This window comes from Anoplopoma fimbria, chromosome 17 (assembly GCF_027596085.1).
Source record: "Anoplopoma fimbria isolate UVic2021 breed Golden Eagle Sablefish chromosome 17, Afim_UVic_2022, whole genome shotgun sequence".
Classification (NCBI taxonomy): Eukaryota; Metazoa; Chordata; class Actinopteri; order Perciformes; family Anoplopomatidae; genus Anoplopoma; species Anoplopoma fimbria.
This window is the reverse complement of record NC_072465.1, coordinates 11,277,604-11,294,649: the sequence shown is the minus strand read 5'-3', so window position 1 is coordinate 11,294,649 and position 17,046 is coordinate 11,277,604. Positions and strand designations below refer to the sequence as shown.

General features: G+C 43.6%; 1 protein-coding gene across 1 annotated transcript; it reads right to left on the bottom strand.

The window, feature by feature from the left end:
- Positions 1 to 7,422: 7,422 nt before the first annotated feature.
- On the bottom strand, positions 7,423 to 10,144 carry LOC129106354 (transcriptional repressor scratch 1-like). The gene is made up of 2 exons (XM_054617742.1): positions 9,988 to 10,144; positions 7,423 to 8,231 (listed from the first exon to the last, which is right to left on the bottom strand). Exons 1-2 carry the CDS (start codon positions 10,142 to 10,144, stop codon positions 7,423 to 7,425), a joined length of 966 nt encoding a protein of 321 aa, XP_054473717.1.
- Positions 10,145 to 17,046: the final 6,902 nt, after the last annotated feature.

Below are 17,046 nucleotides of genomic sequence, written 5' to 3'. Positions count from 1 at the left end.
GCTACTGAAACCCCCTGAACGGTAGCACCAGTATCGTCTTTCATATGACCCTCACTGTGACCTCAAGATAAGACTCAGCCCTCATCTGCCCATCCCCCCTCCCTCCCACCGCCCCTTCACCCCCTTGAAGATGACGCTGATCCTCATTCACAGCTCCCGACAGTCTGAGCAACCGAGACAGGTGGGGCGCCGTTTTGTTAAAAATTCAACAAATGGCATTGAGCCACATCCGCCGCTCGTCTCACCTCTTTCATTTAAAGACTTGACAAATCCTTCATTTGAAGATGCCAAGTAGTCTTTTTTGTATTAGATGACCTCACTGTTAGGGATTGGTCCCCGGCTCCGAAAGGGAAAATGTTTAATGGGTGAATGTCTCTTGTGTTACACTTTGAACCAACAAAGGTATCACCGGTACTAAAATAAACACCCTGAGGCTACTTTATGGGACCATTATCTAAAAGAAGCAGGTGTTTCTTGATCCCAGGGGTTGATGAACCAGTGTGTCATCATCTCCTATGGGATCCCTGAAGGCCCTCAAACAAGCAGAACATCAAGTCAAACCCTGCGATACAGGACGTGGACTCACACGCGATGATTCTTTTGGAGGAGCCCACTGCTGCCTTTAATGTCCAGCAGGCTGGGCTTGACGTTCCTCCGGTCCACGTATGTGGCCTTCCTCCAGAGTCGCCTGGGACCTCTGAGCCAAGGCCTTCACGGGTCAACAAAGTTTATCGCACCAGAGAAATCTACAAGTTGGCTATAAAAGCTTTTCTGACATGATGTAACAGACATGGCTTGAGGTCTGATAAAGGGGGCTATAAAAAGTCTCTTCCGTTTTGGCCTTGAGGTCATTCTCCAGGCTCTGTACACGGCGCTCATATCCTCCGAGTTGATTGGCAAGCAGTGTTGACCTGCAGTGGTGGTCTGCTCCTTTGTCTGTGTTGGAGGTTTTATGTTTGCCGACATGTACAGTAGAGCATGATTGCTTGTTTTTATGGCTATATCCTTTTCAGTGTCTGGCCACAGGGTGTGAAGGGGTCAAGTGAGCCACATTATTCTTCTTGTCATTTTTTCCAACTATGTAAAGTGTTTATTTAAGGGATGCAAACAACTGTTATTTTCACTGTCAATTCACAACAACATTAAACAGCGAGAAGCAGTGAATATTCACATTTGAGAAGCTGAGATAGTGAAGGCTCAGCATTTATGTTTGGTGACTGACTCAAAGGACACATATGATGCTTTTTCCATGTTCATACTTGTGTTTTGGATTTCTACGAGAACATGTTAACACTTGCTTTGATTTTCAAAAAACACTTTATTTTCCGTTTTAGTCCGCCTCTCGAAAAAGTCTGCTCTGATTGTTCATAATTTCCCGGTCTTCTGCGTCTGCGCTGACGCTGTCTTCACAGCATCAATGCACTCACAGGTTGTTTCAACTTCACAGAGTTTGGCGCTTGTACTTGTGATTGTACAGTTGTGACATCACAACCTTACGGAGGTCCTGACGGCCGGTTTAATGGTACGGTATTTATATAGCACCTATACCTGCTTTATAATCACAAAAGACGTGGACAACTTTTTACAATATGGGAATTTTAACAGATTAGCTGATCCATACCTGTGAATTGAATTTTTGGGGAATAGACTAAACCATTAATTGACTAATTGGTTCAGACACATATCAAACAGTAATTTATTTTTACAGTAAAGCTGCATTAATAGATTTTATTTAAATTTTTGGCGTCTTGTGTGCAGCAGAAACAGCTATAAACATGACACTGACAACTTGTCAAGCTGTGTAGCAAACAGCCAGTCTGATATTCACTCTTCTTTTAGCTGTTATTAATCCCTACCAACTCCTGAGGGAAATGTCTCTCTTTAGCTGCTCAGTGCTCCACTTTGTTCACTAGCTAGACTCTAAAGCACCTTTCCAAACGGACATAAGCCCCACTAACACCCGCTTACATCTGGCTTTTGTCAAGTCGCAATCAGCCTTCATTCCCAGGACAAATGACTCACAGGTATTTATCGACTACAGCTCCAATCGACAGTGATGGAAACATGACACCCGGGTGTATGCGCTAATTCTCGCACCCTTTCTGGCACAATTCTATGTGACGCACACTGAAGTGAATGTATGAAAAAGAAAATCAACAGGGATGTGGACAACTATTGTAATTTATTGACTTATAACACATCCAATTAATATGCGCTCATCAAAGCCACCACACTCCAGTCAGACAACAGTAATTTGATCTCAATGATCATCAAAACACACTTTTTTCAAATGTCACATCATCAAAATAAAACTCATCAAAACCAACTTGGATAGTTTTTCCACTGTTTCAACAATCACTAACTCTGATCTGATTGAATTAAAGCCTTAATTCATCATCAGATGTGAACAGTAACAGCCATTATACAGTTTGTGTTCCTCAAAGCCACCGGACTCAATTAAGAGAAACCTTAATTTGACTAGTTGATTGACTTCATTCAAACTCGGACAGAAACAAGATAAAACTCATTATAGTTGTGTTCGTTAGTCTTTCCACTGATAACCAACTCTGTTCTGAGTTTGAAAGAGAGACTGAATAATATCAGATATAAAACAAGGGTAATATTTCTCTGTTTACTAACCCTGTTTTCTGGCAAGTTCATGACGTCCAACCAGACACACCAGAAGAAAAAAAAACAGAAAGCCATACTAATCTACTGACAAGTGGAAATTAGTATTTTGGCTACTTTTAAGCAGATTTTGCTGTGTTTAGAAAACCTGCATATACGTACTGATTTTGGTGGAAAAAGGGCATAATTGTTTTGGCCTGCTGTGTGCTGTTGAGAGGGTAGTGTACAGTGGAGCTTTTTCACTGAAAGTTGCTGCGTGCTGCAACTAGAAACCAGTGTTGGGCAGTTATTAAGTGACATGTTACAGTAATGTGATTTGGTAAAGAGTCATGTAAGGGATTATAAATGGAAATTTGGTAATTGCAGTACAGTTACTCATCTCAGTAAAAATATGTGGTCTGTTATACCTTGAGTAAGGTGAGACGGTTCCTAACAGTTTTGTATCTGTGCATGGACATGGACATATGGACAGGCAGCTAGCCTCTGGGAATATTTCTTAGAACCCATTGGCTAACGCTCTGACACCCATTTAGCCTCAGGGGGCAACGGCTAATATTTTTGGGATTCCGATGTAGCCAGTGGATATCTGCCAAGACATCCTCTTCCTCGTTGGTTACAGCCGATTAGGAACATGAGACGTGGGAATGTACTTGGAGTTGAGAGACGACCTCTTTGACCGGATTGTTTCACAAGTAGCCAATTAGCCAAGCTAACCGAAAGCTAACTCATCATCAGACCATAGCCGGTGGGTTCCGATTCCGCAATTCAGCCAATGCGTTCGGCCACCTTCACCTTCCACTACCTGCATACAAGCAAAGACCGTCTCAAACGTGATTGGTCAAAACTACTCGGACTGCAGATATTAGTCTTCCAGTATGTCCTAATGTATGTTTTAGTATCTGGCGCCTTGCTTGGCGCCTTGCTAATATTAGCCACCGGCCAGCCAACATTTAGGGATCACCTAATTTTTGTTCAGTTTCGCTTGGAGGTTTTGGGAATCCACGGCTTCCCTGAGATTGAAGGGCTGGGTTTTTGTCGATGGTCAATCAACACCTCCAAACTGTTGGTTGTTATGGTAAACCACGATGTCTCCTTTCCTACTTCCACCAGTATTAAATACAGATGTAACATGCAGGTAAAAGCATAAAGCTGGGCTGAGTAATGCAGAGAAATATAATCAGTAATGTAACTAATTAATTTTGCTTAATAAGTGATTAGTATTTGAGACCTAAATTCAAGGAACTTCACTGGTGGAAACGAGGTTAATGAGAGTGAGACTGAACCAAACAGTTAAGTCACAGCCGTAAAACCTATCCAATCAGCTTAAAGACACTGACTGGCTTCTTTATGCGTTTGACACTATGAGCGACCCCCTTCACATTACGCAGGGTCATTTTATCCATTGTTCATTTCACAACATTTTGTTGGATATAAAGAAACTATCTCTGTAGCACCACTACAGCTTTATTTGCAACACATGCGAGAGAGTAAATCACAAGGTATATTTTAATTTACTGTGTGTGTGTGTGTGTGTGTGAGAGAGAGAGTGCACATGTATGCAAATGTACTGACATGAATAAGTGTTTTGAATGGTGGCCATCTTGTCTGAAAATAGCAATCTCCAGTCCGTGGTCTATTGAGACACATACTTGCATTTCCCATGAGGGGTTGGTGGCCGGGGGCCACCGAGGGCTTAGCCCTGTCTGGTCTGGACTAGCGCCCCGTTTCTCATGACACCTGACCCAGAGCACATCCTGTGGTGAGGCTGCAGCACTGTGCTGTGGAGGGTCAGGATCTGCTTGTGAAGAATCTCCTAACATGGCAGGGTTAGAGAGGGACATGCAGGCACCCTGCTGAAAAGCTCCAGCTTTTCAATGTGGCTGCTTTTGACTAACACATTAATGTGTAGTCCTGACTGATCCAGCAAGGTCAGATTTTGGTTCTAGTGTTTGTAGGGTTTCCCCCTCTGCTGGTCAGGGGAGGCGCTGCATACATCGCCAGACAGTCAACAAAGGTCCACAAAATGCTGAATTTACAGCATGAGTTGAGATGCATAAGTAGCTGTGTAGCAGGTTACTAGTAAATGTATAATATCCTGCAGTGTTTTTCATTGGTCTACTTCATGTGGTTTCTTTGCTAGTGACTGATGATCAGCCAAATGAAAAATAGCTGGTAAACAGATTGTGGTCCCATTATCTAGCTGATGAGATTAGCCTGAACACACCATTAAATAATCGATCACAATTGGAGAAGGTTGGCTGCATTTATTGGCTCTTTGAAATATGATATATATATATATATATAATGACATATTAGGTCTAGAAATGCAGACTGGAGGATCCAGCCTCTGAGCTGGGACCATGGATACAGCGTTGGAAGAGTGAAGTTTTCCCTCAGAGTATGAAATTATATAAAACATGGGTAGAAAATGTAATATTGGATCAGTAATGATTTGTTTGAATTCAAAATTCACAGTATACAAGCCCAACAGGCTGTCCGTCTGATTCATATCAGCTGTGTTGCAGTGTACTAGGCTATTACTATTTTCTTTGCTAACGCAAACGGAGAACCACTAGCAAGCTGTGCCACAGTTAATACAAATTCATCTGCAAAGTAATGTGTGGATACTAGGGCTGTCCCTTTTTCAAGAGAAAACAAATGAATTCTACCTCACATAATTCAACCCATACCTATAAAAAGCAAACTGCAGTATAGTCTTTATATTTTCCCTCTCTGGGCAGTGAAAAATGAACCCAAAATGGAAATGTCCACTTGAGGTTGGCTCCAAAGCGTCGTCAATGTTAAAATATCCAACTGTACAGAAGAAATTATCATGTTTACAGCCTGGTACAAAAAAAATGGATTTGCTCTTTATAGCTAATATACCAGTTCATGACAACTGTACATGGAGTGATTTTTTTCCCCCTCCCATATTAAACATGTTAAGGCTTAAGGCATGCATGATTAAGGGCGCGGCCGCTTTAAATGACAAGTGGGTGCTGGCTAGGGAGCCACTATAGCTATGTGGCTAGTCGTCACCTCAGCTAATTTGAGTCACTGAACTCTACCTGTAGGCAGTGTTTGTGGCGAAAGTATCAAATGAAGAACCTTGCATGCAAATATCGGACAAAAAATATTGCTTGCGGTGCGGTTACTTGTAACGGCCCTTTCAAGAAGTCTGTGCTCCAGTTTGTTCGGTGACTGAAATTCTGATATTATCTTTTTTATATGTCAGCACTAATTAGCCAGCATCTGTGGTTGCGCTCACCATACCTGGCTTGTTAGCTTAGTACGTTGCACTAAAAGACAATCTAAGGGTTGGCTGTTCTTTATTTTCATACATTACAAACAAGCCTGTTTTATGCTCACCAAAAATGTGTATCCCCGTTACATCACAGTTTATGTAAACTACTGATGCATCCTTCTAACCAAGCTAGTGCTAACGTTAGCTTGTCACTTATGGTCACCTCTGGGTCCAAAAAACAAGATGGGGACGGCCAAAATACCAAATTAGAGGCCTCAAAACAGCAATCCACAAACCAGTGGGTGACGTCGTCCACTTCTTGACGTCCTTGATGTTGATCCACTCGTTTCTTGTTCCCCAGCTGCCTCACATGGGTTGCACCTCGCAGGTGAGTCCTCAAACAATCTTATCTTTATTGGTCATTTTGAAATCTACACTGTAGAACCCCAAATACTTCCACACGATGCTGTGCATAAGATGCTGTGCTGTCGCGTTTAACGCATCATCATGGCTTCAAGGTGGCTGTAGGCTTTGGCTAGATAGAGCTGGGTCATCCACTAATCACAAGATGGTTGTTCGATCCCTGGCCCCTCCTGTCCTCATGTCAAAGTGTCCCAACACATCCCACCTTGCATGGTGACTCCGTTACCATCAGTGTGTGTAAATGGGTGAATAAGAGGCAAATTGTAAAACGCTTTGTCCAATAAGATAGAAAAAGCTCTATTAGTGCAGTCCATTTACCTTTTGCTTGCTAATGTCCGCCTCCATTTTTAATAGCTTAGTTAGAGAATTTAAGAGCACCCTCTACTGGACCGCAAGGTAAACTACTTCACGGAATGTATATTTTGAATTTAAACTGGTCATTACTGAATATTACATTTTTCCCCATGATCAAACTAAAGTTTGGATTTTTAATAAGAAGTTACTGCCCTTGTGAAGATAATTTATAATATTTCATATTTACAGCTATAAATGTGTGTTTTGTCTTTTCATGTATTCAGGCATGAGGGAGGTAGTTTTAGTAATAATTTATTTTCATCAGTTTTATTGTCATCACCAAATTGATCAGACAGAGAAATATAGTGTCAGAATATATTTTGGCCTTTGTTTTCAACAAATCCAATACATGGCTTTTCATAAATCCATGGCAAATTCACAAATACATCAACCAATAATAAATAAATAATCTTCAAAATTGGCAAATAAATAGTTAAATAAATTAATAAATACACAAATTATTATTTTCTTACGCATAATACATGTTTGAGGTAAATAAAGAGCTCGCTGGCATATAAAATAAAACTGGCATGTAAATTATTGCAATTTCAATTTATAAAAAACAATATAAAATCTTTTATACTTGTGAACAACACTGAGATTTTTAAGAATTTCATACATAATTCCTGAATCATTTTAAGTGAGGTTATTGCTTATATCAAAAGGCAGGATTATGATGCATGCATGTGAAAGCCTGAGAAGAAGCTTTTCTCCGTCTTCGTTTTGAATGAACTATTAAAAAGCGTATAAATAGAAATGAAAATATGTCCCGATCAGTCCTCAGAGCTGCAGTCGTCCTCCGGGGACCCCTTGAAGCAGGCCGACTCGTAGTGCTTGTTCAGGTAGGACTTGAGCGCAAAGCTCTTGAGACAGCGTTTGCAGGAGTAGTGCTTGAAGGCCGAGTGCGTCTGCATGTGGGCGCGCAGGTTGGAGCGGTCGGCGAAGGCCTTGCCACAGTGGGCGCAGGCGAACGGTTTCTCCCCAGTGTGGGACCTCATGTGGCCCTGCAGGAGCCATGGCCGACTGAAGGCTTTTCCACACACCGTGCACTCGTGCTTCAGGTCGTGGGTCAGCATGTGCATGGCCAGCGCCGGCATGGACACGTACACCTTGTGGCAGGTGGGACACTTCCTGGCCTGCTGGCTGTCCAGGCTGCGGTGAGTCTGCTTGTGTCTGCTCAGATTGGAGGACGTGGCGTAGGACTTGCCACACTCGCCGCACGCGTGGCGCCCTTTGGACTTCCTTTTGGCGGGGCTGCAGTCCACTGAGCTGACGCCCTCGCTGCTGTCTGATTGGCTGCCTCCTGTGCGGGGACGTCTTTGGCTGGGCCTCCGGCGGGAGCGTCCATCGGAGACGAGGAAGGCGCTGATACTGCAATCCTCCAGCTCAGGGCCGCTGACGTCCGACTCGACCGTACCACTGGAGACAGGGCTGTCCGGATGCTCCATGTCGTGGTCGGAGAACTCCTCCCCGCTGCTGCCACCTGGGGAGTACAGGGGCACCGAGGAGAGTCCGGTCTCCTCATGACCTGGCTCCTTGGTGCTCTGCAACACTGAGGGGATGACGTAATCGTGGATGTAGCCTTTGAAAGGAAAACACAATTTATAAAGAGTTGGAAACCGATGTTTTTATCATTGGAACAGCCTCATTATTTCAATAACCTGTGATGAAAAGTGCCCTCTTACCCAAACCTCTAATCAATACCAATCCTATACAGGAAGCTATTTGTAAGAGCAAGGTTCAGCAAGCTTTGGGAATGAAATATTAATGAGTCTTTGGGCGCACAGTTCTGCCCCAATCAATACTTCCACTGGCTTCAACAAGTGCTATGATAGGGAAGAGAAAAAAAATAAGGTGAAAGGAGCATTGTGGCTGAATATGAGTCCAACACAATGTGCTGACATTGACAAAACAGTCAGTGGAGCAGTGCTTTGGCTGCCCATCGATCCACCTGTCGCCGCCTCGCAGCAGCAGCAGCAGCACGTCTAAATCTGGGGGGGGGGATCAAAACAGAGCGTCTCAGCAGCGAAATCCCCTCAATCACTAAATCATTTTAATCAGATCATTCCCCATCTGTGGCGTTTTTGAGAGCGTTCATGAGTATGGCGAGGGGGGGACTGAGTGACAGGTGGGGGGACTGCGAATTGGCAAAGTGGGAAAGGAGGGAGAGTGTGTGTGTTTGGTGGGGGGCGGTTGATCTTGACAGCAGTCAATGGTATATTGAGCCCATTCCCCCCCAACCTCCCACACACACACACACACACATTGGAACACAAAGGGAAGCAGACAGCTGGCATCCTAAATCTGGGGGACAAATGATTCAACTCGAACACAAGATCTGTGATGCTGGTGGTGGAGGGGTGTCTGTGTGTGTGTGTGTGTGTGTGTGTGTGTGTGTGTGTGTGTGTGTGTGTGTGTGTGTGTGTGTGTGTGTGTGTGTGTAAGGGTGGGGGACCTGCTCAAAGCGCACATTTCTTTGGATGTTTCTAAAAGCCGAACACACACACACGAACACACACACATTATTGCTTGTATTGCAGGCTTGCTCTGCACATCCCGCCTCCGTGTAGAAGTCCCGCGGAGGAGGAAAATCTACTGTCTGCCAATGCACTGCTCATGTTGCACTTTATTGAATTACCTGCAGCACTCTCAATTTCCCAGTCAATACCCATCTTCTCAAAACCCTGTTCCATCACCTCTCGCTGCTCCACATATGGATTGTGTTGCTGCAATCCTACTCCCTGTGGCTATCTAACATCCTGCAGGATCAGATGGAGAGATGAACGGAGGGGGTGGTTGGGGGGGATGATGAGAGGAGAGACTCAAGGGCAACTGCACCATCTAAGGACAACACAGTCCCATGTGGCTATCTGCTTTCTCCCGAGTGTTTTTTTTTTCTCCCCTTCTTCTTTGTAGTTGGACCTGACAAAGGCTTGCATCAAATGTAGAGCCTAATGCGCGTGTACACGTATATCTCATCATTCATGTGCACAATAGTATTAAAGCCAGAGGCTGCTGTGTGATCTGGTTGGAGTATTAAGCAGATTGAGCCGGCGTGACCTGAATACTATTTAGCATCCGCCGAGTTAGAAAACAAAAGTCCTGAGGCGTACGGAAAGGGGGGCAAGTGACGCCTGTGGGTTTTTCTTGAGGGGGGGTTTCCAAGAGCGATTAGGTAGTAAAGACAACAACATGAGCAGCGTTGCATGAATCCCCTGTCTGTTTATTTTTGCCGTTTCTGTGCTAAAGACCGTATGGATCATCTTCAAAGCAAGAAATCAATAGCTACCACCAGCAGAAACAACAAGTTGAAAACACAACTGGAGAGAGAAACTCACCATTTTCACTCAAACGCACCGCCAAGTTGGTGGCCGACTCTGTGATGGCATGTGTGACGGTGTGCGGGTTGTCCCAGTGCTGCTGGTGCTGATGGTAGTAGTTGGAAGACGAGAAATCGTGAACCTTCGGCTGCTTCACCAAAAAGGAACGTGGCATTTTCTTTCCCTGATTTTTAAAAAAAAGGAAAAAGAAAAAAAAAAGCTGTTTCTAGAGCCTCATAGAAAACCAGGCTGATGATTAAAAAAGAAGGAGAAAAAAAGAGGAGAAATGTGCTGAGCTTCCAAGCGGCCTTCTCGAAAAAGGCCAAGCAGCGGATGAATGGAAAAAAAAAAGGTTTACAAAAAATCTGTCCTGGACTCAAAGGTTTGAAGCCAGAGGGAAGGAAGAGAGAGAGAGAAAATGTAGTGAAAGCAGCAGACAGAGAGAGAGAAAGCAGAGGACGGATGGAAAGGAAGACAGAAAGTGGCGAATGAGAAACAGAGGCAGAGAGAGAGAGAGAGAGAGAGAGAGAGAGAGAGAGAGAGAGAGAGAGAGATGGCTGGACTAGCTGAGCTCAGCACTACTGCAGCCTTTTATATGTGGGGCACAAGCCCCAAAGATCAGGTGGTGCTTTGGAAGAGGGAGCTGCTTAGCATTAATCCATCAAACATCCCCGGGGACACACATCAAATTACCACGAGCCGTCTGTGCTTCTCCCCGCACGAACACACACACACACACACACACACACACACACACACACACACATACACAGGCACGGAGCAGTCAACTAACCCACCACTTCCTCCCTCCTCCTCCTCCTCCTCCTCCTCCTCCTTTCACCCCTCCGTCTCCCCTCTCCCAGGGAGGGAGAGCAGACAATAGTGGTGCAGAAGCACGTGGGTGACACTACACACAACATCTTGTCCTCCATTGTCTTTCAATGAAGTAGCTAACACAATTTATGCTGCCCCAAACACACACACCCCCTTGCTGCTAACACCACCACCACCACCACCTCTGATATTTCATCATTCTCATCATCATACACACATCCAGCCCATTGTAGAAATGTTAACCCTGCGGGGACATGGTCTCGGTGTGTCCCTCACATTATGGATAGGGTTGTGTGCGTTTTCATCAGATTTAGGTCAGAGTCACTTACACACATTCAGATCCCTTCATGTGTATTCCTGTAAGTAATCTAAGTACTTTTAATAGTAATGGTGTCTGAAGTAACTAGAATGTACTGAACATGGGAACAAATCATTTTCACGGGATCATTTATTCGTCCTTATTTACTTCTATTTGTATTTGTTCAAATCCTTTCTACGAACCAGCTCCTTCATTTCAGGAACTTTATGTTTTTACAATTTACAATATCAATATAATATGTTTTATATCATTGTTATTATTTTTATTTTTTTATTATTATTATCATCATTATTTTTATTATTATTATCATAAATGTTATATTCAAGATACAGTTCAGAGAGGGATATCTGCTATATAATTCCATGTCCTTCATGTGTCCTTATTTTCTTCTAATTTGGTTGAAATTGAAGAATGTTTAAAGAATGTTTCATTTTTTTTTTAAAAACAATACATATTTTTTTAAATGATGTATTTACTTGATATTTTTTAATGTCATAATCTATATACACCTTTGAAATAACCACACGACTGTCGTGGCCAGACAGTAGAGCAGGTGTCTATATTTTGAGGAGGGATTTTGGGTAATGACACAAGGCAGTGTTTTAGATATGTAAGGCATACACATCAAAACATCCAAATAAAGATACATTGGGGGATATGTAATTCAAATAAAACTTTATAAAAAAATTGCAAACCACATATTTGAGAAATGACCAGGTTTAACCTTTATATTTTTCACTTCCAGCCTATGTATGTCCCCGTTTCTGACAGTTTTATGTCTCTCTGAAGACCCCTCAGCCCTCCATATAACCATATAACCCTCACTTTGATAGAAAAGGCCCCCACGGTGACTTCCGGTCCTTCCGGCTGTGACAGGCTGACCTCCGGGTGCCTGCAGGGTCATAAGGTCACATTCTGGTTAGCCGGAGAGACGGCAGCAGCTTAAACGCGGCCCGGACAGCTCGCCCACAGATGGCTCTGCAAGATACAGTTCAGTATGACTGGATCATAAAAAATGTAATATAATCTCACAGACAGATGTCGACGGGGGGGGGGGGGGGGGGTTCATCATCTCTGGCCTGGTCTACTGTTAAAGCAACTCAAAGGTGTTGAAAAAAAGAAGAAGTAAAACAATCTCCATCTTAAAGTATGAAACACACAGAATAATAACATTTTTCGTTGTCAACAAATCCAATGCGCAGATCCAAACCAGAAGTGAATGTATCTATATATTAAATATCTCAAAGAGTCACACTGTTGCACTGAGTGACGTGTTCCTTCATCACCATCAACACACATACTCTAGTTTATTTTAACTCAATCCCACATAAACCCTTCTGCTGCCAGAAATACTCACTAGAGCACCAAATGTGGTTTAATTGGCTGCTGAAAACAGACCCTGGCAATCAGTTCTATCAGTTATGATATACTAAGTTAATTACTGAGATTTAACACAATGGATTATTATTTGAAAATAGAGCAGGGAGTTTTTTGGTGTGATGATGGAGTTAGGGTTAGGGTTATTTTATTTCTCTCACCTCTGTTTTTCCTTCCAAATGAATTTGGCTAACCGGGGGTTTGATTAAAAACCTGCCCAGTCACCTGGAAATGTTTTTGGGGATTGTATGTTTATACTACATGTGGAAGTTTTTGCAATCTGTCAGAGCAAGTGGCATAGTATAAGTCCACTTAGGGGCAGTGGGCACAGGGGGTAGCCTGTGGCTCAGTGGTAGAGCAGGGTTGTCCTTCAATCAGAGGATCAGCGGTTTGATCCCTGACTCCGCTAGCCCTTGTCGATGTGTCCTTGGGCAAAACACTTTACCTCAAATTCCTCCTGCAGGCTGTTCCTGCAGTGTATGAATGGGTTTGAATGGGTGAATGACATGTAGTGTTAAAGCGCTTTGGGTGATCATAGGACTAAAAAAGCGCTATACAAGTCCAAATACTTTCATCCAGGAGATTGTTGATTGTTTAACGTGTGAAAACAAAGGTAAACATTGACTTTATGTTTTTTATGTTATGTAGCGTAAGAAAGTTTTTTAATTGACGTAATTATGTTTGATGTTACGGTAGTTAAGGGTATAACGTTACATTGTTAAGATAGTTACAGTGGTAATAAGTTACGTTTGTATGTTGTTAAGTTATTACGTAACGCTGTGACGTAACGCTTCTACGTAATGCTGTTATGTTGTGTTTTTTTCCACACGCTGTTACATTACGCTGTTATGTTATGCTGTTATGTTATGCTGTTACGTTACTCTGTAAACTTAAGCTGTTACGTTACGCTGTTACGTTACGCTGTTACGTTACGCTGTTACGTCACGCTATTATGTTACTCTGTAAACTTACGCTGTTACGTTACACTGTTACGTTACTCTGTAAACTTACGCTGTTACGTTACACTGTTACTTTACGTTTTTACGTTACACTGTTCTTTACCCTGTAACGTTACCTTTTTAACGTTACCGATAACGTTACGCTGTTATGTTCCATGTTATGTTCCGTTGTTATATTCCGTTGTTAGGTTCCGTTGTTACGTTCCATTGTTACTCTCTGTTGTTACGTTTCGATGTCCCGTTCCTTTGTTACAGTCTGTTGTTACGTGATGTTGTTACGCTCCATTGTTACGTTCTGTTGTTACATTGTTACGTTACCTTGAAACATTATTCATTTAATCAATTTATTTCCCCACAAACCATGATTCATTTTCTAACCCCAACCAAGTAGTTTTGTTCTCTAAACCTAACCAATCATTTCACAATGTTAACCACGTGTCATTGTGCATTTCTGCATGTGTGATACAAGGCTGATCTGATTGAGGCTGAAGGTATGCATGAAACATATTTTTGGTTGGTTTTTGGTCTCTCGTGGTTTGCAGAAACCTATAATGGCACATTTTCCCCAGAGGATCAGTGAGATATCATCAAACAAAGCTCAGGCTGAAATGGAAAAAATAAGGCCTGTTCTGGCACAAAACTGCTTCCATAATTCTATAATTTTTGTAATAATGTTTGCCTTAAAGTCACAAAGAGGAATTACACAGCAAGACATGGATTATTTCTGACAGAGAAATCTGTCCACTGCCGTCCTTGTGAATGTTATACTGACTGCTGAGTCTGATTAAATGCATGTTAAGTAGCATTGCACAGAATGCACCCAGAGACTGTCTGTCTGAGCCTGTTGAGCGGCGATAAGTGAGATAATTTGTGTTAATCACATCCAGTCATTAGAGAGCCATCTGAAAAACAAACGCAGGTCCTTTTCACTGAGGCATCTTTTCAGCATCTCACCAAAAAATCTCCCTCTCAGCCATGTAACAATGAGGCAGCTGCACGCCAGTGAATGAGAGTGATTGTCTCTTTTCTTTTAATCAGCACTCTGTGAGTGAGAAAAAGGAGAAATTCCCCTCTTCACTCTGCATGTTTTTTCAAGGGTTGATTGTGGGTAGCACGGAGAGTGATTTGTGATTTATGTTCCGACACATTTATCCTTTTTTTATTTATTTTTTAGCAACCAGCTTTGCGCAAATGGTGTTAGGAACGCTCCACTGAGATTTGTCTCGCACGTGTCTCTGCAGAAGCAAATAGCAAAACACCTTTAAGTCAATTTGGAAGTGACTGGTTTAAGTCTCGCACAATCGGCCACGTCGGCGCCGTGTCACCTCGAGTGGGGAGGTGGGACGAGAGGTCAGTGGAGGAGATGAGGAAAAAAAGTGCCAGCCGTCAGGTGGGGTGACATATAGATAGAGCGGGGATGCTGATGAGGCCAACGGGGATGCCAAAAAAGGGGGGAGGAGGCGTTGTACAACTGCATTTTAATCTAGTCAGACCTCAATCCTGATAAAAGGAATCTGTCCATCTCTCCCCTTTCCATTCTGGGGGTCATCAATCACTCGAGTCGCTGGCCTCTTATGCCCCGGTAGATGTCAGAGTCTCGGGGGAGTAGCCGGGAGAGAGCTGCAGATGCTGTCCGAAATGGAAAAAAAACACATCAGTGAAGGAGAAACAGTGTTGATGGAGAGGACGAGGACATGGCGGATGGCAGACCAAGCTATGAGATAGATAGCAAAACAGCAGGTGTATTATTATTTACTACAAATATAATAAGTCACAAATAATAGTTTTACCATTAAACAAAATACTCAGTTTGTTTCTGTTCCCAGAGTGAGTTGATCAGATCAATATCTCTCTCATATCTGTGTGTTAAAGAGCTACACTCAAGGTGTATTTAGCCTAGCTTAGCATAAAGACAGGCAGCAGGGGGAATAAGCTATCCTGATTGGTCCAAAGTAAAAAAAGAAAAAGCAGACTTCTACCAACATCTTTAAAGCTCAATTATTAACCCATACATGAACAGAAACGTATAAACAATCAATTGTTGTTTTAACGAGGGCAGGAACTATTTCTTGTCCTACAAAGATTGGGAGCAGGTCTAGCTTCCTTGCTGTTGTTTGTCAAGAAATAACTCTTAACACACAATTTACATATCTGTTTGTGTGCAACTAGAACTAACGAGATACAGTTTGACCGGTAGTGAGCTTTAGAGGGTTGTTTTAGGAATCAGCGCTTGCTGTGTGCCCCAGTTATGCTAAGCTAGGGTAACCACAACCTGGCTAAAGCCTTACTCATGGAAACAGCATAAAGGCACATTTCCCAAAAATAAATTCCTCCATATCATGCTTAACAGCTTGATGTCAGTCTGTGATTCTTTTTCAGTCATTCTTTTGTTCGTTCGTTTTTAGGAGCTCAGCCTGTGCAAGGACACTGTCCTCACATGTTGAGAGCATTTTTATAGGAAGTGTCTGTCCTCTGCTGCAGTCTGTGAAGAATGTCCATGCAGCACACCTTTCTAGAAATACGCCAGTTGAATGCCTCGCGGACCCGTCCTGGTGTCCTTGGCCCCTGGTATTGAACGTTATCCCTGGACACCCGCCTTGGACTTCACCCTGCCAATAATGCAGCGTGTTTCTGGCCTGGGGGGGTTGCCCACACTGCTCCTCCATTTCTGTTCAATACACAATCAACTGATGGTGTCAGTGGGGGTGACATTGTCTCTACAAGTGTCATTTGCCGGCCTTGAGAGCACTTACACTAAATGGCTCTTCGCCAAATAGCCCTCCAGCGCTGGCCGGTTCAATTGCACTGTCAAAAGGAGAATTACCTGCCGTGAGGGGCCCCAAATGGGGGCTCTCGCCTGATAAAGGACACCAGGAATCATTTAGGCTAATGTCTCCACATTAAAGCGGGCCCCGTTTCGCCCGCGAGTGAGGTATGGAGGCTAAGTCGTCACATCTGCATGACCAAGGGACGGAGTGAGCACTGACAATCTGTCTTAATTGAGAGGCACGTGGCAAGAAAGTGTGGGTGTGCGTTAGGGTTGTGGGAGGGAGGGGGGGAGCGCAGTCCCAGCATGCTCCAGCTGTAAGGCTACGGCAACAGACTGCCTGCTTCATGTTGGACAAGGTGGGGGGGGAAAATAGGAAAAGTGAGGTGGGGAGGCGGTGTTTGGGGAGGCGGGGGGACCTCTCACCCTCACACACCCTTTGTCTCCTGGCCATCTGCTGGGGTTTCATAATGGTGGTGAGGGTGTGTGTGGGGAGGAGGAGGAGGGGGAGGGCTCTACATTCCGTCACCTTACAACCATCCACGCTCCACACAGCCACACTGGGCCCGGTCCGAGGCAGGCCAGGCCACAGGAGGCTGCAGACGCTCTGTCACACAGGGAGAGAAATTTACAGCCCCGATGACCCCCACTCAGATCACTCTCCATTTCCCCAAACGCTCACTCTGGTTTATTGCTCATTTGGTTAAGGAGTGGAGAGGCCGCAGGAGGTTATTTATGGCAACAGCAATGGGCAGATTTCAAATCGACAGAGCGATTCTTAAGAATAAAACAAGAGCGCAAACGCCTGATCTGTTCTCACA

What these genes read in the sequence shown, in the direction of transcription:
- LOC129106354 (XM_054617742.1), bottom strand. Translation starts at nt 10,144, where the DNA reads ATGCCACGTTCCTTTTTGGTGAAGCAGCCGAAGGTTCACGATTTCTCG. An exon ending in GGTGCGTTTGAGTGAAAATG is followed by an intron (nt 8,232 to 9,987) that starts GTGAGTTTCTCT and finishes TTCCTTTCAAAG; the next exon opens with GCTACATCCACGATTACGTC.